At 45.3% G+C, this 21,767-nt stretch overlaps 1 protein-coding gene across 5 annotated transcripts in view; it reads left to right on the top strand.

Annotated features, from left to right (window-relative positions):
* adcy3a (adenylate cyclase 3a) overlaps positions 1–21,767 on the top strand; it is a 62,224-nt gene that overhangs the window by 19,612 nt on the left and 20,845 nt on the right. For all 5 annotated transcript variants that reach the window (XM_085290495.1, XM_085290492.1, XM_085290491.1 and 2 more), the window contains exons 4-10: positions 6,772–6,902; positions 8,011–8,122; positions 12,806–12,933; positions 13,361–13,519; positions 14,742–14,907; positions 15,073–15,192; positions 18,923–19,065. In XM_085290495.1, coding sequence (XP_085146621.1) covers positions 6,772–6,902; positions 8,011–8,122; positions 12,806–12,933; positions 13,361–13,519; positions 14,742–14,907; positions 15,073–15,192; positions 18,923–19,065 — 959 coding nt within the window. The remainder of the gene's footprint in view (positions 1–6,771; positions 6,903–8,010; positions 8,123–12,805; positions 12,934–13,360; positions 13,520–14,741; positions 14,908–15,072; positions 15,193–18,922; positions 19,066–21,767) is intronic.

Genomic DNA, 21,767 nt, shown 5'->3' with positions numbered 1-21,767 from the left:
CACTTAAAGTTTGATGAGCTTTGAGATGGCAATCCAACATCCTACAGAAACAAGTAGAGAAAAAGCCAAAAATTATCATTCCAATTCATAAGTCCAGAGTGGTTAAGTCCAGAGTGGTTAATCCTCTGGTGCTTCTCGCTGATATTTCCAACTGTGAACTCCAAAGTCTGTTCTTCTGATGCTGTTTGCCACTTCTTTATGGAAAATTAGAAGAAGAATCCCAAACCTTTTCAGCAGCACTTTATATGCTTTTGGTGATATACATCGCCTCCTCTCGCTCTCCCTCTACACTGCTAATATTTTCCATGCCTCACACCTGTTTTATACGTGCACATGTGCACTCATGCACACGCTCAACCTGTCCATGCTGTTGGCACATCTAGTACGTTAATGTAACTTGCTCCACTGTTCTTCCTCTTTTCATCTCAACACACATAAAAATTAGTACAAAGTTCAAGTATTACAACCGTTTCTATTTGAAAGTTCACATATAGATGTACCCTGTTATAGCATTCTGTACAGCACTCTTACAAACTGGATGTTAACTCCTGTGTTTCACTTTTGGATTTCCTTGACACACTGCAGCCTCACTGCCTAACAGTTTGGAGCTAGTCAACCTGTAAACACAGCAAGAGGGTTAGGGCGTTGGGGTTAGGGTGCCTTTGTCATGCTTTAAGAGACATTTAGACCTTTACTCATCTCCCTTATGTATTGCTCACTGTAGTTTCTTGTGTTCTTTTCTAGGAATTATTTTTACATTCTTAACGTTGCTGCCATTTCCTAAAAGATTGAGAAAAGTGCAATAATGACCTAGTGAACAACTAGGGCCTTAGGTTCCTTGGTCAGATGAGAGCCTTCCAGCAATTTCTGGATCTGTGGCTTGAAGATGTGATTGGTTAAATTTAATTTTTTTAAAATTAATTTCTGATTCCTGCCTTTTATTTAATAATAATAATAATAATAATAATAATAATGGATTGCATTTATATAGCACTTTTCTAGGCACCCAAAGCGCTTTTTAAGCACACTTCTAGTATGTGTTACTATGACCCTGATGAAGGCAACAAGCCGAAACGCATTGGTCAGTCAATAAAGTTGTTCCTCTTCCCTTTAAGTGTTGCTGGAGTCTCTGCATTGCGATTTGTTTCATCCTGTCAACGCACCTTGGAAGCAGGTAAAGTTGTGCCAGAAAATCCTGCTGAGGATCTGTGGCTTGGCCTCATTCTCCATCCATCCATCCATTTTCATCCGCTTTGTCCGGGGCCGGGTCGCGGGGGCAGCAGCCTAAGCAAAGAGGCCCAGACCTCCCTCTCCCCAGCCACCTCCTCCAGCTTATCCGGGGGAATACCAAGGCGTTCCCAGGCCAGCCGAGAGATATAATCTCTCCAGCGTGTCCTGGGTCTGCCCTGGGGCCTCCTCCCGGTGGGACATGCCTGGAACACCTCACCCAGGAGGCGCCCAGGGGGCATCCTTGTCAGATGCCCGAACCACCTCAGCTGGCTCCTTTCGATGTGGAGCAGCAGCTGCTCTACTCTGAGCCCCTCCCGGATGGCCGAACTTCTCACCCTATCTCTAAGGGAGAGGCCAGCCACCCTTCGGAGGAAGCTCATTTCTGCCGCTTGTATCCGCGATCTCGTTCTTTCGGTCACTACCCACAGCTCGTGGCCATAGGTGAGGGTAGGGACGTAGATCGACCGGTAAATTGAGAGCTTCGCTTTTACACTCAGCTCCCTCTTCACCACGACGGACCGGTGCAGCGTCCCCATTACTGCAGCTGCAGCCCCAATCCGTCTGTCGATCTCCGGCTCCCTTCTCCCATCACTCGCGAACAAGACCCCGAGATACTTGAACTCCTCCACTTGGGGCAGGAACTCATCCCCGACCCGGAGTGGGCACTCCACCCTTTTCCGGCTGAGGACCATGGCCTCAGATTTGGAGGTGCTGATCCTCATTCCCGCTGCTTCACACTCGGCTGCGAATCGCTCCAGTGCGAGCTGGAGGCCCTCGCCCGATGAAGCCAACAGAACCACATCATCTGCAAAAATCAGAGATGAGATTCTGAGGCCACCAAAGCGAAAGCCCTCCGCCACTTGGCTGCGCCTAGAAATCCTGTCCATAAAAATTATGAACAGAACCGGAGACAAAGGGCAGCCCTGGCGGAGCCCATCACCCACCGGGAACGAGTCCGACTTATTGCCGGCAATGCGAACCAAGCTCTTGCAACGGTTGTATAGGGATCGAATGGCCCGTAGCAATGGGCCAGACACCCCATATTCCCGCAACACCTCCCACAGGACACCCCGAGGGACACGGTCGAATGCCTTCTCCAAGTCCACAAAACACATGTAGACTGGTTGGGCAAACTCCCATGCACCCTCAAGTATCCTGGAGAGGATAAAGAGCTGGTCCAGTGTTCCGCGACCAGGACGAAAACCGCATTGTTCCTCCTGTATCCGAGGTTCGACTAACGGACGAACTCTCCTTTCCAGCACCCTGGCATAGACTTTCCCAGGGAGGCTGAGGAGTGTGATCCCCCTGTAGTTGGAACACACCCTCCGGTCCCCTTTCTTGAAGATGGGGACCACCACCCCGGTCTGCCAGTCCACAGGTACTGCCCCTGATCTCCACGCAACATTGCAGAGGCGTGTCAACCAGGACAGCCCTACAACGTCCAGAGCCTTCAGGAACTCGAGGCGGACCTCATCAACACCAGGGGCTCTGCCACCAAGGAGTTGTTTAACTGCCTCAGTGACCTCGCCCCCGGAAATTGGCGGGTCATTCCCCTCATCCCCAGACTCTGCTTCCTCCTCGGAAGACGTGTCAGTGGGATTAAGGAGGTCCTCGAAGTATTCCTTCCACCGCCCGACAATTTTCTCAGTCGACGTCAGCAGCGCTCCGCCAGCACTATACACAGTGCAGGTAGAGCACCGCTTTCCCCTCCTGAGACGTCTGACGGTTTGCCAGAATCTCTTCGAGGCAGCCCGAAAGTCTTTTTCCATGGCCTCTCCGAACTCCTCCCACACCCGAGTTTTTGCTTCAGCCACTGCCCGAGCCGCATTCCGCTTGGCCTGTCGATACCTGTCGGCTGCCTCCGGAGTCCCACAGGCTAACCAAGCCCGATAGGACTCCTTCTTCAGCCTGGTGGCTCCCTTCACCTCTGGTGTCCACCATTTGGTTCGGGGATTACCACCACAGCAGGCACCAACCACCTTGCGGCCGCAGCTCAATGCAGCAGCTTCGGCAATGGAGACACTGAACATGGTCCATTCGGACTCAATGTCCCCAGTCTCCCTCGGAATGCTGTTGAAGCTCTGCCGGAGGTGTGCGTTGAAGATCTCGCGGACTGGGGCCTCTGCTAGACGTTCCCAGCACACCCTCACTACGCGTTTAGGTGCACCAGGTCTGTCCAGCGTTTTCCCCCGCCACCTGATCCAACTCACCACCAGGTGGTGATCAGTTGACAGCTCAGCCCCTCTCTTTACCCGAGTGTCCAGAACATATGGTCGCAGGTCTGCTGATACGATTACAAAATCGATCATCGACCTACGGCCTAGAGCATCCTGGTGCCACGTGCACTTATGGACACTCTTATGTTCGAACAGGGTGTTCGTTATGGCCAAACTGTGATTAGCACAGAAGTCCAATAACAGAGCACCGCTCGGGTTCAGATCAGGGAGGCCGTTCCTCCCAATCACGCCCCTCCAGGTCTCGCTGTCGTTACCCACGTGAGCATTGAAGTCTCCCAGCAGGACAACAGTCTCCAGGTGGAGCACCCTCCAGCACCCCCCCCCCCCCCCCCCCCCCCCAGGGACTCTAAGAAGGCTGGGTACTCTGAACTGCCACTCGGCGCATAAGCGCAGATGACGGTCAGGACCCGTTCCCCGACCCTAAGGCGCAGGGAACAAACCCTCTCGTCCACCGGGAAAAACCCCAACGTACCGGCAGCAAGCCGAGGGGATATTAGGATACCCACCCCAGCCCGCCGCCTCTCACCAGGGGCAACTCCAGACTGAGACAGAGTCCAGCCCCTCTCCAGGAGACTGGTTCCAGAGCCCAAGCCATGTGTAGAGGTGAGCCCGACTATATCTAGCCGGTACCTCTCAACCTCACGCACTAACTCAGGCTCCTTCCCCACCAGAGAGGTGACATTCCATGTCCCTATTGCCAGTCTTGGCAGCCGGGGGTCAGTCCGCCAGGGCCTCCGCTCCTGGCCGCCACCCGGCACACAATGCACCCGACCCCTATGGCGCCTCCTGCGGGTGGTGGGCCTGCGGGAGGATGGGCCCATGTCTCCTCTTCGGGCTGTGCCCGGCCGGGCCCCATGGACTAAGGCCCGGCCACCAGACGCTCGCCCTCGGGCACCCTCCCCGGGCCTGGCTCCAGGGCGGGGCCCCGGTAACCCTATCCCGGGCAGGGTAAACTGTTCCCTCGATGTCCTTTTCATAAGGGTCTTATGAATCGCTCTTTGTCTGGTCCCTCACCCAGGGCCAATTTGCCATGGGAGACCCTACCAGGGGGCAAAAGCCCCCAGACAACATAGCCCCTGGGATCCCTGTGACACACAAACCCCTCCACCACGATAAGGTAGCGATTCATTCTCTTAAAACAAAATTTAATACGCTTAAATACCTTATCGTGGTCGAGAGGTTTGTGTGTCCCAGGGATCCAGGGGGCTATGTTGTCCGGTAGGGCCCCTTGGTAGGGTCTCCCATGGCAAATTGGTCCTGGTTGAGGGTGGATATCGTAGTATTGCCTCAGCTTGCTGCCTGTACGTTGGGGTTTCTCCCAGTGGATTAGAGGGTTTGTTCCATGCGCCTTCGGGTCTGCATTTGTGTGCCGAGTGGCGGTTCAGAGTACCCAGCCTTCTTGGAGTCTTTGGGCAGGGTGCTTAAGGGTGCACCGCATGGGAACTCAGTTGTCCTACTGAGAGACTTCAACACTCATGAGGGCAACGACAGTGAGACCTAGAGGGGTGTGATTGGGAAGAACTGCCTCCCGGATCTGAACCAGAGCGGTGTTTTGTTGTTGGACTTCTGTGCAAACCAAAGTTTGGCCATAATGAACACCATGTTCAAACATAAGAGTGTCCATAAATGCACGTGGCACCAGGAAGCAGACCTGCGGCCATATGTTCTGGATGCTCGGGTAAATGGACGGTTCTGAGCTGTCAACTGATCACCACCTGGTGGTGAGTTGGATCAGGTGGCGGGGAGGATGCTGAACAGACCTGGCACACCTAAATGCATAGTAAGGATATGCTGGGAATGCCTGGCAGAGGCCCCAGTCCGCACACCTCCGGAAGAGCTTCAACAGCTTTCTGAGGGAGACTGGGGACATTGAGTCTGAATGGACCATGTTCAGCATCTTCATTGCTGCACTGAGCTGCGGCCGCAAGGTGGTTGGTGCCTGTCGTGGTGGTAACCCCCGAATCAAATGGTGGATACCAGAGGTGAAGGGAGCCACCAGGCTGAGGAAGGAGTCCTATTGGGCTTAGTTAGCCTGTGGGACTTCAGAGGCAGCTGACAGATACTGATAGGCCTGAAGCAAAAACTTGGGTTTGGGAGGAGTTCATAGAGGCCATGGAAAAATTCTTTAGAACTGCCTCGAAGATATTCTGATACGTCTTACATGGAGGAAGCAGAGTCTGGGGACGAGGGTGATGACTCGCCTGTCTCCAGGGGCGAGGTCACTGAGGCAGTTAAACAACTCCTGGGGGGGATGAGATCTGCTCTGAGTTTCTGAAGGCTCTGGATGTTGTAGGGCTGTCTTGATTGACACGCCTCTACAATGATGCGTGGAGATCAGGGGTGGTACCACTGTATTGGCAGACTATGGTGGTGGTTCCCATCTTTATGAAGCGGGGCCGGAAGGTCTGTTCCAACTACAGGGGGATCACACTCCTCAGCCTCCCTGGGAAAGTCCAGGGTGCTGGAGAGGAGAGTCCTTTAGTCGAACCTCGGATACAGGAGGAACAATGAGTTTTTTGTCCTGGTCACTGGACCAGCTCTTTATCCTCTCAAGGATACTTGAGGGTTCATGGGAGTTTGCCCAACCAGTCTACATGTGTTTTGTGGACTTGGAGAAGGCATTCAACTGTGTCCTTCGGAGTGTCCCGTAGGAGGTGCTGTGGGGTGTCTGGCCCATTCAGTCCTTATTCGACCATTGCAAGAGCTTGGTCCGCATAGCCGGCAATAAGTCAGACTTGTTCCTGATGGGTGATGGTCTCCGCCAGGGCTGCCTTTTGTCAACAATTCTGTTCATGATTTTTATTGACAGAATTTATAGACGTAGCCAAGTGGCGGAAGGCTTTCACTTGGATGGTCTCGGAATTTCATCTCTGCTTTTCGCGTTATGATGTGGTTCTGTTGGCTTCATCGGGTGGTGGCCTCCAGCTTGCCTTGGAACGGTTTGCAGCCGAGTGTGAAGCGATGGGAATGAAAATTAGCACCTTCAAATCTGAGGCCATGGTCCTCAGCCAGAAAAGGGTGCAGTGCTCATTCCGGGTCAGGGATAAGTTCCTGCCCCAAGTGGAGGAGTTCAAGTATTTCGCGGCCTTGCTCACAAGTAACAGGAGAAAGGGAGCGGGAGATGGTGCTAATTGGTGCACCATCTCTCTAATGCTAATGCTCCAATGTGCATGGCAAAGTGTCCTTGTATTCAAGCCAAATAGAAAAGCAATAGGATAACCAGTGTCTTCTCTGTGAGGGACCTGATTATTACCAGTGTTGTTTTCTAATATGCTCTGTCTGCTTTTGCTTTTGTCCTCCACAGGAGCGTCTGCTCCTCTCCATTCTTCCAAAGCACATAGCTGATGAAATGCTTCAGGACATGAAGAAGGGGCCTAGTCAGAAAGAAATGCAACAGTTCAACACCATGTACATGTACAGGCATGAAAATGTCAGGTAATTTGGTACCTCTATAAACTTAAACCATCAAGGGTTCTGCATGTCTGTGAAGTATGAGTCTTGTGATTTTTGTCAAGGTTTGGGGATTTGGGTTTTATTTCCTTTGGTAATTCTAAATCCTTGTTAATATTTGGCTCAGGATTGCTGTATTCACTCAGTTGCCCACCACAACTGTATACTCTACAACAGGGGTCCCCAATCCCAGTCCTCGAGGGCCGGTGTCCCTGCAGGTTTTAGATGTGTCCTTGATCCAACACAGCTGATTTAAATGGATAAATTACCTTCTCAACATGTTCTCCAGAGGCCTGGTAATGAACTCATCGTGTGATTCAGGTGTGTTGACCCAGGGTGAGATCTAAAACCTGCAGGGACACCGGCCCTCGAGGACTGGGACTGGGGACCCCTGCTCTACAATTTCCACCAGTGTTTTTGGACTTTGTGTTACTTTTGATTTGCATTTGAGCTATCAGAGTGTTTTACAAACTGTCTTTTGTCCTGCTCTGGTTTTTGGCATTGTTCCCAGCTTCACTGTTTGTGACCACTGCATGTTTGAAGTTAAAGGTTTGGATTTTGTATATTTATTTTTCGTGTGAGTTGCATTTGGGTGCTTTCTCTCAGTTACAATTCTAAATTGGCTTTAAATGTAGCTTGTACTCTAAAGTGCTTTGAATAGTAAGACTAGAGTGAAGCTATAAAATATATTGATCAACATTAATGATGCCTTCACAGATGTGCACAGTACTCTTATCATGTGAACAATGCTGTTCAAAAATGAGTGTACATATTTCTTAAAAGAAAAGTTTTGCCTTTTCATGTTTGACATATTGTCTGTAAAAGAACAAACAAACAAACAAAACAGTATAAATATAAATCATTGCATTCTTTATTTACAAATTGCTTTTTGGAACATGGCTTGTATATATTTTAATATTAATGGATAAGAATATTGTGAAAAAGAGGCCACTAACTTAAAAATGAAAGCCGATGGTCCTATTAGATTTGCTTATACTAAGCTTCTTCTTGAATTTTTGAAAATGTGCATGAAGAATTTTTTAATGTAGCTGTTAAAGAATGATGTCAGTAATGTGTATTTTTTCTCTTTCAGTATTTTGTTTGCAGACATTGTGGGCTTCACCCAGCTGTCGTCTTCTTGCAGTGCTCAGGAGCTTGTCAAGCTGCTTAATGAGCTCTTTGCCCGCTTTGACAAACTAGCTGCTGTGAGTATCACAGTGTAAACTAACTAAAGTGATGTCACGGTTATTTGTTGTTATTTACATTTTTCCGATTTAGACTGAAATCTTTTATGGGATTCATCAAGATTACAAGAAATACTCATTTAGAATCCACCTCTAACCTTTATGTGATTTATGGGAGGTCATTTGAAATGATTGTCACATATCAATTTGTTGTAATGATGCTTCTTGGCAATAAATATTATACCATTGGAAAAAGCCTGTTCCTTTCCCCTCAAATGGTGCCACCTTTGCTAATGAAAAACCGCTGGTTCTGCTGTTGTTTTGATCTCTGGTACTCAGGTGCTGACAATCAGATACAACAATGGTCTGCTACAATGGTAAGGCATGCCACATTTGACTGATCTGGATAGGGCTTGTGCCAAGGGGCATCTTCAAGCTGGTGTTCTGTAAAACCAAGTTGCACCAATGTGCCTTAAATGCCCTTCACTGTCGGGCCTGTTTGCAGGTGTGTCGGCATCATGTAAACTGGAACCTGAACATGAGGAGGAATATTATGCTCTGTAATGAGTCCAGATGCAGTCTACTGATATGTTAATCTATTAACTTGTAGGGTAACAGCTTTAGTTAGAGGCGGTGTGATGGTGTGGGCCTCAGTTGGGCGGTGGGGGTGTGTGGCGGAGGTGTGGTTCTGTTGCTCAGCTGCAGGGGAGGGGTGGAGCAGTGTGTTCAGGGTGTGTTGTCAGGGGAGGAGTTATACATCTGACCTCATCATCCAATCATGGTTCCCCTGTAAAAGATGTTGCCAGGATCTGAGGTGGGAGGTGTGCTGTTTGTGGTACAGAAGCAGGGCAGCTGGAAAGGTGCACAGTGGAAACCCAGCCAATAAAGACGTGGAAAACTGCAATGCTGCTGTCGGGTCCATCATTGTCACAGCCGTGCCAAAACCCGAGTCGTGGCATGGCGGAACAATGACTGGCCCAACCAGTTAAGGCGTGGGCCCAGATGTTGGTGAGCTGCCAGCTTTGCAGTGGGAGCAGACAGCTGTGCAGGACCAGTCTGTGCACCAGACGAAAGTGTCGGAGAGTCTGGTCGCTCAAGGTGGTTCCTTGCTGACACTGCCGTCGCCTCTACCGAATGGGTGAAGGAGACAACCCCCACGCCTTCCTGGAGGTCTTTCGCGCCATGGCGGTGGCGTGCCTATGGCCAGAGGAGTGACCGCCTGTTCATGTACATCAGCAGGAAACTGTTGGAGTGGGAGGCCAGGTACAACACAGTAGAGAAGGAGTGCCTGGCCATCTGGTGGCCACCTGCCCTTTTACCCTATGTGCGTGTCATGCACCGCTACAGGAGGAGGTGCCAGGCTTTTTCGGCTGTGTATGGTTCTTTCACATGATACTGAGGCCCCTGTTTGTTAAAAGAATAAACTGTTTCATTTTCAATATGGATTGAAGTTTTTCATGGGCACAGTCCACGTATGTGGCGGCTCAATCCATAAATGGATTTTCTTTCCAAATGTGGAAAGACAACAGGCTTGTCAGTGGTAGAAATATGTATTGCCAAGAACAAAACACACATAAAGTTGTTTTACAACACAAATGTTCTGACTTTTTGTGGTAAGTTGATATATATCCATGTTTAGCAATGGTTGCTGTGGTTTCATGTCACTTTCTCAGTGGCTCAGTGTTGCTGTCAGTTTATTATTATGCATATGTATTTATGTTTAGATCACACGGGCCAACATGCTAAGAGCATGAATAATCTCTGCCTCTCTTCCACAGCATGTCTTATGTCCTGTCTCCCTCCTCTCAGCCTTGCTGCACATGGCTGCCCCTCCTTGAGAAACTTTGATTGTTGCCGTTCTGTCTGTATAGTTATAGGGTCTTTATCTTACAATATAAAGCACCGTGAGGGGACTGTTGTTGTAATTTGCCGCTTAATAAATAAAATTGATTTGAATTGAATTGTAAGCAACAATAAAATTGCAGACAACACATTTGAAGCTAACGGTAGCTGATTCAGTAAAGGAGAAACTCACAGCAAGGAGTTTATTTCTACCTACGATTGCGCCTGCAACACAGGACCTAATCCCTGAAACCTCGTTCAGGGTAGGGATAACTGCACTATTCAGAGGTGGGACCAAGTCATTGTTTTGCAAGTCTCAAGTCTTTATCCTCAAGTCTCAAGTCAAGTCTCAAGTAATGTCAGGCAAGTCAGTCTCGAGTCTCAAGTCACTGGTGTAAAAGTCCAAGTAAAGTCACAAGTCTGAAACTTTGAATTTCAAGTCCTTTCGAGTCTTTAAAAAAAAAACGAAAAAAATAATGTTGCAGTTATATGCTAAATGTAAATATTAGACCATGTAATTTTTAAATCTGTGTTTTTCTCAACACATGACAAAATAGTGAACTTAGAAAATATACACAAATTGCACCTCTTTAAAATGCAGCTCAATTAAACCTAGCTCCAAGAATAATTTTCACCGACAGTTCTGAGATAAGCTGCATGTTATTCTTGGATGCGGTTGTAGGACCAGCTTTAAAATCGCATGACAAAAATATCATACACATTAAAAAAACTGTATCACCAACGTAGCCTGGACAACATTTGCTAGTTAGATGAAGTCAGCTATCTCATCGTAGCATATTTATATGCATATTTATAATCATACGGTTCTTGGAGTGAGTGCATACACTCATGAAGTTTAGTAACTTCCGGTCACTGCAACAAGCCCAGGTACAGTTTACCGACGGATGGGTACAGGACCTTGAAATGCACCGTGTAGAACGAAAGACCATCGTACGTATCATAAGTTTACCAGTCTCACAAATTGTCTTCATAAATACACATTCGTTAACCGTTTATTAATAGGACCTTTGAGCTCAACGGTAATTAATTAGTAGTGGAAATAATTTCTGGTAGCATCACAGAAATGTAGCAGTGACAATAATATTGTATGCTGTAATCGTACTGGGCAATTAGTGATACAAAAACAACTGTTTTATCCTGTGAATAAAAGTATATGTTTTTGTCAATGTACCATAATAACAGAAGCGAAACGCAATATTGTGTCAGGATAATTCACTATTTATGCACAATAAACAAAGGAGCATAGCGCGACAATTTCTGTTCAGCGCCAAACTTGCTTGTAACCTATATCACCAATTATGTTAAGAAAATGACGTATTAACTACAACAGCAGACTGACCTTCGTGTAAATGCTTGGAGCAGACTAACCTGTGAGCTGGAGTGTTCTGGGACGTTATATTTGACCTTTGAATGGCTGCAATCCAGTCGGCTCTTTGTTACTTCGGAAACATGGCTCGAACAATTTCTCTTCAACGACGTAATCTGATAACAACCGATCTCTTTACCCGTCGGCTTCCCGTGGCTGTCATGCGACCGGCTATTGCAGTTAATAATACAACAGCTTCTTGACATTTTTGTGTTTCTTTTTATCGCTGTGTGACTGATTTCAATTGAAAGCCTGCGTGCGCTAGTACCGCTTGCCACGAGTTCCCAGAATCCTTTGCGGTTCTACCCGTGAATGACGTCACATTTTCAATCTCTATATAATATGCATGTTAAATTTTATATTTGGGGTAAAATATCAAGTCTTTTCAAGTAAACCGGTTCAAGTCCAATTCAAGTCCCAAGTCATTGGTGTAAAAGTCCAAGTCAAGTCACAAGTCTTAGAACATTTTTTCAAGTCAAGTCTAAAGTCATAAAATTAATGACTCGAGTCTGACTCGAGTCCAAGTCATGTGACTCGAGTCCACACCTCTGGCACTATTAGACAAAGCTGCTTTTGGCTGTTGCCTTGTTCACACGGGATTGCCACAGTGGGTAGCTGCACATGTTTGATGATTTGGCAGATATCTTCTGCTGGGTGCCCTTGCTGACTCCTCCCAGAATCGAACAGGATTTTGTTTGTTAGGCTAATTCCACTGTGACACTGTGAAAACCATATTTAGAAAATAAACTTTGTTTAGTGAGATCTTTTGGCGTTTAACAGGATGTGGGTGCCCTATCTCCAGGCAAGATTTACTGTTCTGTATGCTGTTCATGACTTACAACCTAAACCAAACTCGTGCCAGAGTCCTGTATGTTATCTACAGGTTCTGCATGCTCATGTGCAAATATTTCTCTGTAGAGATCCTGTCTTAATTGGTATGAGGCTGCACCCCAGTTTGTCATCATCTAGGAAGTGCTACTGCATGGCTCCGTACTGGCTGTGAACATGTACCCAGGTTGTGTATGAGCCCAAATGTCAAAGCTTGCATAAGGTTTCACCAGTCTGGAACTAATTTTATGGGTATCTGCGTGACAGTAGAGCTCTATCCTTCTAGGTTGCCTAGCTTAATATGTTAGCATTAATAATATGCCAATAATGTTCGCAGTCCCCTAAACACCATATAGTGTACTATCATAGATCAAAGTGCTTTTTTGCATTATTTCTTATTAAAATTAGTAACAGGAGTAGCTTAATGCCCAAGATTAAGCTTAGCCTATGAGGAAATGAAGTAAAAAGACAGCCTGTGTGCTCGCCTCCATCCAGTCTGTGCTAACTGCCATCCATTGCATGTATGTGTTTCTAGCAGTTTAACCCATTGCTGTTGTTAGACCTGCTAAGAAGACAGCTGGACAGCGAGCTCGTGATTTATGTCCGATCTTGATCCACTGTCTGACTAAAACAGACCTGCCTTTCAGAAATACCACCAGCTAAGGATCAAGATCCTGGGAGACTGCTACTACTGTATCTGTGGGCTGCCGGACTACAGGGACGACCACGCCGCCTGCTCTATCATGATGGGCCTGGCCATGGTGGAGGCCATTTCGTGAGTATGAATGAGCACGCGTGAGGAGGGGTGGCCTGGGATAACTGCCTGATTCTAAGCTTTTCCAAAGATCAGACAGTTTCATCTACGTTATTATGGGATGTAGTGGGTTAGTCATTCTGTCCACAGTGTGGGATTGATCACACTGATGGACTCTTATTGACTTTTTGTGGATTGTAGCTGTGATGTAACAATGAGAGGTCATTAAACACAAATTGATTGTGATCCATCATGTTGGTCAGGCTCCAGAACATTGCTGTGCACGGATGGATGGCGTTTAGTGGCACGCCAGAGACGCTGTTTCCTGTATTGCTGGAATGTTTTTCTTCTTTTGTGGTAATCAGGCTTTGAGACAGCTTGATTATTACTCCAAAAAATGCTACCTGTGCTTTGTTTTTAACGCTGCTGCTTTCTGAACTGACCACAGGTATGTCCGAGAGAAAACCCAGACAGATGTGGACATGCGTGTTGGAGTGCACAGTGGTACGGTCCTGGGAGGAGTGCTGGGCCAGAAACGTTGGCAGTATGATGTTTGGTCCACAGATGTCACAGTGGCCAATAAAATGGAGGCTGGAGGGATCCCAGGGTGAGAACATCAGCTTCACACTACAGCGTAGTTGCATTGATCAATACTGATTGGACTGTGTTTCTCACATGGTGCCATTTTCCTTATTTCTCCTTCGATGTGAGTGTTTTCATGTGTCGGCTCATGTAAATAACATGCACAAAGTAGATGTGCTGCGTTTTAGTTTTTAGGTCACTGGAGATGTGAATAAAGTTCTTACTCTGAACCAAACATTTATATCATGTTTTTGTCTGTATCAGCTACTTGGTGTGTTTCAGAGAAGAGTCGCTGGACTATTCCCAGCCAGAAACAAATGATGCTGACGCTGCATGAATTGGCTAAGAGATCTGAAACTGAACCTGAAACTAAAGACACTCACTGTTACCTAATTAAACCACTTTTGCCTTTAAAACTGACAGAACGATTCAACACGGTGCTGCTAACATTCCTCAGAGACTTTGGTCCTTAGCTTACATGTTGTGTTGACGCGACCTGCTGCCTCGCTGTAAGCTTTCTGGTCATGTTTTCACCCAGAGCACTGAGGCTCACTGGATATTTCCTCTGTTCTGGCCTCCCTCTGTAAACACTCGGGAGAAGTGATTCCAGTAGATCAGTCAGTCTGACACCAACAACTTTAAAGTCACTTAAATCGTCTTTTTTCTGATTCTTGCTTTGAACTTCATCACGTCGTCTCCACCATGTCTACATGTCTAAATTGAGTTGCTACCATGTGATCGATTAATGGTCTGATTCTTCTGGCTCTCTGCACCTTAATTGGATATTTCTCTGTTTTTTGTATCACCAGCTTCACAGCAGCTTGGTGCTCTCTTGTGGTTATTTTGGTTGAAACTGAATGTCAGTGATATGTTTTTTCATACTGTTTTTTTTTAACATTTATAATTGGAAGTTATATTATTATATTCATACGTTTAAAAAAGCTGTCATGATTTCCTCCCAATAACCGGATAAGAAGACGAATCTGTTGCTGTGAACCTCACCATCAAATGTTTTACTTTAAACTGCTTTAATTCTTTGTGGGTTTTGTGTTATTATCACAAGTTTAGGCTTTAAATGTTGTGCATATATTTACATTCAGTGTGTATTGATATTTTAGATTGGGGAAATAAATGCATAACCCAAAATACTCATACACAAAGCGTCACTTTGCACAGCACTTAATGTGGAAGTACAGTTGGTAGAACAATGGCCCGTGTAATCTGCGCCACCTTGTATGTGTGTACAGCCGTGTGCACATCTCACAAAGCACCATGGAGTGTCTTCATGGTGAGTTTGATGTGGAGCCGGGGAATGGCGGTGACCGCTGTGACTACCTGAGGGAGAGAGGCATAGACACCTACCTGGTGGTTGTTCCAAAAGCACCTGTGGGAAAGAATGGCATTAACAGCGTCGTAAGTAAAACGCTCCATACTGCTCTGCAAGTATTTCTATAGTCAGCGTTTACATGTTGTGAATGTGTTGCTGTATGTCGAACATCCACAATGCATGATACAAACAAAAGTCCTTCAGTTCTTCATAATAAACTCAGCACTTGCTGTTTGCTTGTTTCACATTAGAAACTGTCCGTAACCTCGTCCAATGGAAATTCCCCTCTGCTGATCAACACCACAGACTGTAATGGCAGTGTTCACACAGCCTGCACCACACCAGAGGAACCAGAGGAGCTGGACACAAGGGTAACCAAAGAGATGGTGTTTTCTCTAGGGCTGGGTTTTGATTATCGATTCATTGATTAAAATCGATTCTGGCTTGGATAACATGATATTGATTCATTAAAATCCTGAATCAATTTTTAATATGAATTTATTTTGCCCGAAACACCAGAATCTCAGGTTAAACCTCACAAAATTTCAACAACCACCAAACAGCTGAAACAGTAAATGAGAGCAGGAACACGGATTCTGCACAAAGACGTAAACACAAAGCGCGAAGCCGCCGACGCATCAGGATTAGTGAGATGTGACTTTCTCACCCGACGACACGGACGCGGACACGCCGCCGGGGCTGAAAGCCGACAGCTCGCTGATTTTGAAGCGTCGGCGGGCGCTTTGTGTTTACGTCCTTTTGGCGCTGATTCAGAAACTGCAGGTTTGATCTCTCTCCAAACAACATTGACTGAACCAGCAGACAAAGAAGATCCAAACTAGCTTCACATAAACATCGTCACGAATTTCCTCCGACTTTTGTTGTTTTGCTTCCACCAGGATAAACACTTCATGTAGAGCTCTCTCTCTCTCTCTCTACATCAGAGGCGGAGCCAGACATTTGAAACACCCGGGGCTTAGCCCAAAGAGTAGTATGCATGTGGGATTTTTTTTTTTTTTTTTTTTTTGGGGGGGGGGGGGTGTAGAAATGACTGAAAGATTAATTGGCTCTGTTTTGAGTTTTGTTCAAAAAAGAATGACTTCATATAGGGAAAAATATATATCACACATGCAGGACACCTTAAACTAGTTTTTTAATTAAGCAGCAAGGCAGAACAAGGTCAGGGCTGCATCAAGACACGAGGACTAAACCCCAATTCAACCAGACCCAGAACTGATCCAGAATTAAAACAGGACTACAACAGTTCAAAATCAGGACTACTGAGGACTTAACCAAGACAGAACCAGAATCAGAACTAGATGATAGTAGCACTAAAAATCATCATAGACCTGCACAACACTTATTTTTTAATTCTACCAAAGTACAATATTTAGATTGAGAAAAGTTTATATAATTATTCAGCCTTGTTGTGCAAACAAGCTGCATAACTTAATAAATATAGAATTTGAAAAATAACAAACCTAAAAAGAAACACTAGGTACGAGATACATGAGGACCTGTGATACGCTGATACTTTTGGTAAACAACCATTTAACTAACATGTGTGTCTCACCTGCTCTTGTTCATCTGTTCTGTCCTCGTTCTCCATCCCTCTCTGTTCCTCTCTCTCCCTCTTTGTGCTGACAATCATCAAATATACAGTTGAAACCAGATATTTACTCTTCAGATAAAAACACTTTTTTAATTGTAACATCAAATCAGACTAAATGTTTATTTTTTTAGATTGATAAATATAAAAACATATTTGTTAACTTTCAGAGTAAAGAGAGAAACTATCTGTATTTCTTAATTGTAAATGGCACCAAATTGTATTCAAACTTGAGCCACACTTATGGAGCTCCACAGTTCTTTTTCTGGTGTTTTGGTTGATATCTCTTGATGTTCCCATGTCACAGAAACAGGCTCTGTGTTTTGCCTTATATGCATCCACAGCTGTGCCACCAGTTTACTCACATGGACTCTACTAACCTATCAGAAGCTTCTTCAGCTCAGAATGGAATCGTCTGGAGTTTCTTATTAATTAACAATAAATTTAGTGTACATGTACTCCTAAATTTGATGAAAGTGATAAAAAACAGAAAGCTCTGTCTCTCTTTATTCTGACATTTAACTAATTCAAAATATATTTCAATATTTATCTAAAACAAAAGTTTACTCTAAATTGATGTTGTACAGTAAAAATGTTTTATGTTTTCTCCCTAAAGTGTAAATATCTGGTTACAAATGTGAATATCCTGCTGTGTACTGAAATCCCTCTTGTTTTGCATAGAAATATACTGAACAACATACAAAGCATAATATATAAAATAACATTTACCTGAGTTTTTTCTTTGAAAGAAGCCTCTAATGTCCATTCTTATATTTCAGTACATAACTGAAACCGATTTAGTCGGGGAGGGTAAGAACTGAGAATATGAAATAAACACACGTAAGCTAAGACTATAAAAAAAATAGCATTTGTTCGGCTTTTCATTTCGCCATTTGTTGATTCACTTGAAGAGCGAGTAACGTAACATGGGTCAAGTGATCAGTTTGATATCAATCTTTTGTGATGCACCGTCATATTTACATTATTTGTACGGTACGAATGATTTGCTTTGGTACCTGGTCAAACTTAAGCTCTCCTTAGTATGGCTGGCTCCGTTTCTCCAACAGCGCACTCACAGGCAGCAGCTGCCCCGCCCCCTCGCTCAGTCGCTTAGTGCCTGAGCTTGGATCATACCAATATCAGGGGGGGATTCACGCACAGTCGTAAATTCCCACAGTGTGCACTATGTGCTTCGAATATTGTGTGTACTTTTTGTTTTATACAGTTGTCAGCCAGGCATCTATGAAAAAATTACACTCCAAAAGACCCCGGGCTTCTGACAAAACAACCCGGGCTTAAGCCCCGTAAGCCACCCCCACGCTCCGCCCCTGCTCTACATCGATAATCAAAACCCACCCTTACTGACTACCCACCAGTCTACGCTGTCGCCCGCTGTTTGTTTTTGTTTTTTTACTTCCGACACGAGAGCCTCATTTCTGCTGTTCATTACTGAACAAACGTAAACAAATTATGCAAAATTGCAAAACGCTCAGCTGTGTCTCCAATCAAACCGCTGTAACTTTGCTCTGCTTCACTTTGTTTTTGATCTACTGCACAATATTTTTAAGGTCATCTGCTATAAAAAACCCAGACCAGGAAAACCGCCTTCATGTTTTTCTGTTTTATGCTCAGTTACTTTGACACAAAGGCCTCTGCTGAGACGCTCACACCTCTGATAGTCTGGTGTCAGCTTCCTTTTTATCGATCTAAAAATATAGATATGTACTGATAAGTGATCAGAATTATAATATTATAATGAATAATAAATATTGTAAATAAATTATAATATTTATATTTATAATATTTCTCAGGCAAAATTTCTCCGATTCAAATCGAATCGATTCTAGAAATCAGTGACGATACCCAGCCCTGGTTTTCACACATTAACAGGTGCCTGAAAGTCCTTCATCACACAGTGCTGCTTTTTTTCCTGTCCTTGTCTGTTCTGATTGTGCCACACTTTGGCATTCTCATTCCCATTTTGCATTAGCGTGGCTGTAGCTCATCGGAAGATGACCTGAAGGTCGTCACTTACCCGAGCAAAGACCACAACATCACCATATCACCAGCTGGCACGGGAAGGTGCACCGTTGTTCTAAACACACACAAAAATTACTACACTCCTCAGTGACAACAGTACCTATAGACCAAACAGCCACTTCATAATCACATGGGACAACATAGAAGAGCCACCTCCACGGGACAAGACTCTGTCTGCATCTAAAGGTCAAAGGTCACCCTTTTGACGATGTCAGTGCTCACATTTTGGACAGAGAAGACAGATGGTTTAAAAGAGAAGTGAAAGAACACCGGCACTCGGGGCCTGGAGTTGCCCACCCCTGCTCTAGATCCTCCAGAATTAACCTCATTTTTTCCAGCATGCTTTGCTTATCTATTTAGTTAGTCTATACTTGTGAACTGGATAAAGAGCAGACTCCCATTTTATGAGGAGGCAAGAAATCCTAAACTGTACTCTAACCTTTGGATTGCAGGTGGTGAACCCATCGTTTCCTAATCCCCGAAGGAGGCTGAGGCTGCGGGACCTGGCTGAACGGGTGATTGATGCTCAGGAGAATGAACAGGAGCTCAACAAACTCCTTAATGAAGCTCTGCTGGAGAGAGAAACGGTTCAAGCGTAAGTGAATAGCCTCACATCACTGTGACGGTGCCGATCAGCGATACTGGTTTCTTGTTTCTTGGGGTGGCTGTAGCTCAGGAGGTAGAGCTGGTCACCTACTGATCGGAAGTAGGTGACCTGTGGGTCGATCCCTGGCTCCTCCAGTCTACATGTCAAGTATCCTTGGGCAAGATACTAACCCCAAGTTGCTCTCCAATGCAATGTGTGTGAATGTAGTTAGAAAGCAATCCGGTCGTTCAGTCTGACGTCACTAGCCGTGTCTGGGTCTAAACTCCGCTGCAGGTCCATATATCAAACATCACTGTGGCATTACTGAGAGTTGAAAAACTGTCTAAAGTCTTTCATCTTTAATAAAATGATCAGCGTTCTGCTCTACCAGGTGTAACAATTGAGTTTAACATCCAGGCATCCATGAAAACGGAATTTATGACATTTAACGGAGTTAGAAGTTAGCAGGAAGTTAGCTCGCTAGCTTCTATCTAAATACAATATAGCATGTCCTGACTGCGGGGTTTTGGAAACAAATTCAAACGTACAGCTCTGCTATCACTTCCAGCATAAATGAAGACAGAAAACTAAACAGCAGTGACGTTTGTAGGGTTACTGAAGTTGGGCTAGCTGCTATATAATGATGTGCTACGTGACCGCTAGCGACACAGCTATGTTAGCATAATATAAACAAGCTAACTTTTTTTCCACTCGATAAAAGTTAACGTGAGTGTTCTCGGTGGTCAGGAACAAATGTAATCGCATGGCAGGATGCTGTAAAAGGACCAAACTTCAGCCAGGAGAACAATACGAGGTTAGTCATTCATATACTGCTGCATGGGCTGGGCTGTAGCTACATCCTAAGGTTTTAAAAACTGACCTTAAATAAATGATTAGCGGTAATAAAGGGAGGTCAACAGTGATCACTGACTGTTTTAGGAGCTTTTTGAGATCAAATAGAAGAAAATACATAACATTAAACATGTTAACAACACAAAAGCCATATTAAACGCAGACTACTTTAGACCCGGAAGTAGGATTCGTCACGTCATCACTTAACAACCGGATGAGTTGCCTTTTTTGCCATGATGCCAGGTCTCTCTTGAAAATTAGATTTTTAATCTCAATGAGATTTTTTACCTGGATAAATAAAGGACTAATAATAAGTACAGAGAAAGTGCTTGTGAGAATGGGTGTGAATGTGGCATGTTGAGTACTTCGGCAGAGTAGAGAAGCGCTATAGAAGAATCAGTCCATTTACCATTTGTTATGCTGCTGGTGCTTCAGTGGGTTATCACTGAGTGAGGGGTTGACTGTTGGTACTTTTAAATGTCTCCACACCGACAATACCATTTACAGCTTTTTGCTGTTTTCATAAATATTACACATGACATCTTTGTCACTTATCTTCCACTCTTTGTGGAAGATAAAAGGTTATGGTTAGGCTGTGGTGGTCAGTCACCAACACAGTGAATCCTGGGTTCAGTCTACTTCAGGCCATAGTTTTTTGGTGGCATTTTTTTCCTTCCTCATTACTTTTTTCTCATTAGTTTTGCATTTCGCAAGGTCAGTGTCAGTATTGGTGGCATGAGGCGATACCTGCACCCTATAGAGGTTGCACAGGTAGTCCAACTCACCCAGATGACACATCAATACATCCCATTGCCAGAACGTTTGTGGAATCTCCAGCCACGTAGGACATTCCAAGATAACGGCAGTTACTCTTGGACAGGGCGGCAGAAAATGATTAACCCATCAGCAGGACCGATGTCTGAGATACCTGAAGTCCTGACATTCCCTTCTGGGCTGTCACTGCAACGGATCACGGTTGATCGGTAATCCGAACCGATCCCACTCCACGGTTCGGCAGCACGTGATCTGAAGATTCAAAAAAGAAGAAAAAAAAGTATGTGTATGGTGGCGTGCTGGGTCTGTCAAGCGATACTTATGGCCAGCGCTAGCGGTCCAAGTGGAGGAGCAGAGGCATTTAAGCAGCCCTTTGCTGCCCAACCCGACCGGGCTAAAGCTATTACAGAAGCTACTGCGGTGTTTAGCTGCAGACGGGAGGCCGTATTCTGTTGTGCAAAACAAGGTTTAAACTATGATGAACGTGCTTGAGCCACGCTATGATATCTCGTTGCGCGTCCACTTCAGTGACAAGATCGTTCCAAGCATGTATGAGCAGGAGATTTTTACATTTATGGCTGAACTGATCCAGGCATCTTCTGTTGCCCAACTACAAATGACAGCTCAAAGCCCTGTACTGCCCTATATTGCACCTTAATTTGTTTTTATATAACTGTGTGGAGTGAATCTTGAGTTGAATGTTTTTAATAGGCAAAAAATACTTAAATAAGTAAATGTTAAAATTTTGTCCTTTTTTCTGTTTGTGCTGATCCGAAAATCGATTTGATCCGTGACTTAAAACCGTGATCCGATTCAAACCGTGAGACTTTTGATCCGTTGCACCACTAGTCGCTGCCTGGCACTGTGGAGCCAGAGTGACATCTGCCATAGGCTATCCCAACTGTCTTAGAGCGAGAGGCAGGGTACACCCTGGAGGGGTTGCCAGTCTATCGCAGGGCTAACACACAGAGACAAGCAACCATTCATACTCACACCTATGGGCAAATTAGAGCTACCAATAAAACCCAAGCCCAATAACTGCATGTCTGTGGGAGAACCCACGCAAACATGACGAGAACATGCAA

The sequence above is a fragment of the Mchenga conophoros genome, linkage group LG11 (assembly GCF_057382185.1).
Source record: "Mchenga conophoros isolate Kocher_MC1m ecotype Shallow Benthic linkage group LG11, M_conophoros_male_GT1.1, whole genome shotgun sequence".
NCBI lineage: Eukaryota > Metazoa > Chordata > Actinopteri > Cichliformes > Cichlidae > Mchenga > Mchenga conophoros.
The sequence above is the reverse complement of the archived record's forward strand: the minus strand, read 5'-3'. Positions and strand labels throughout refer to the sequence as shown.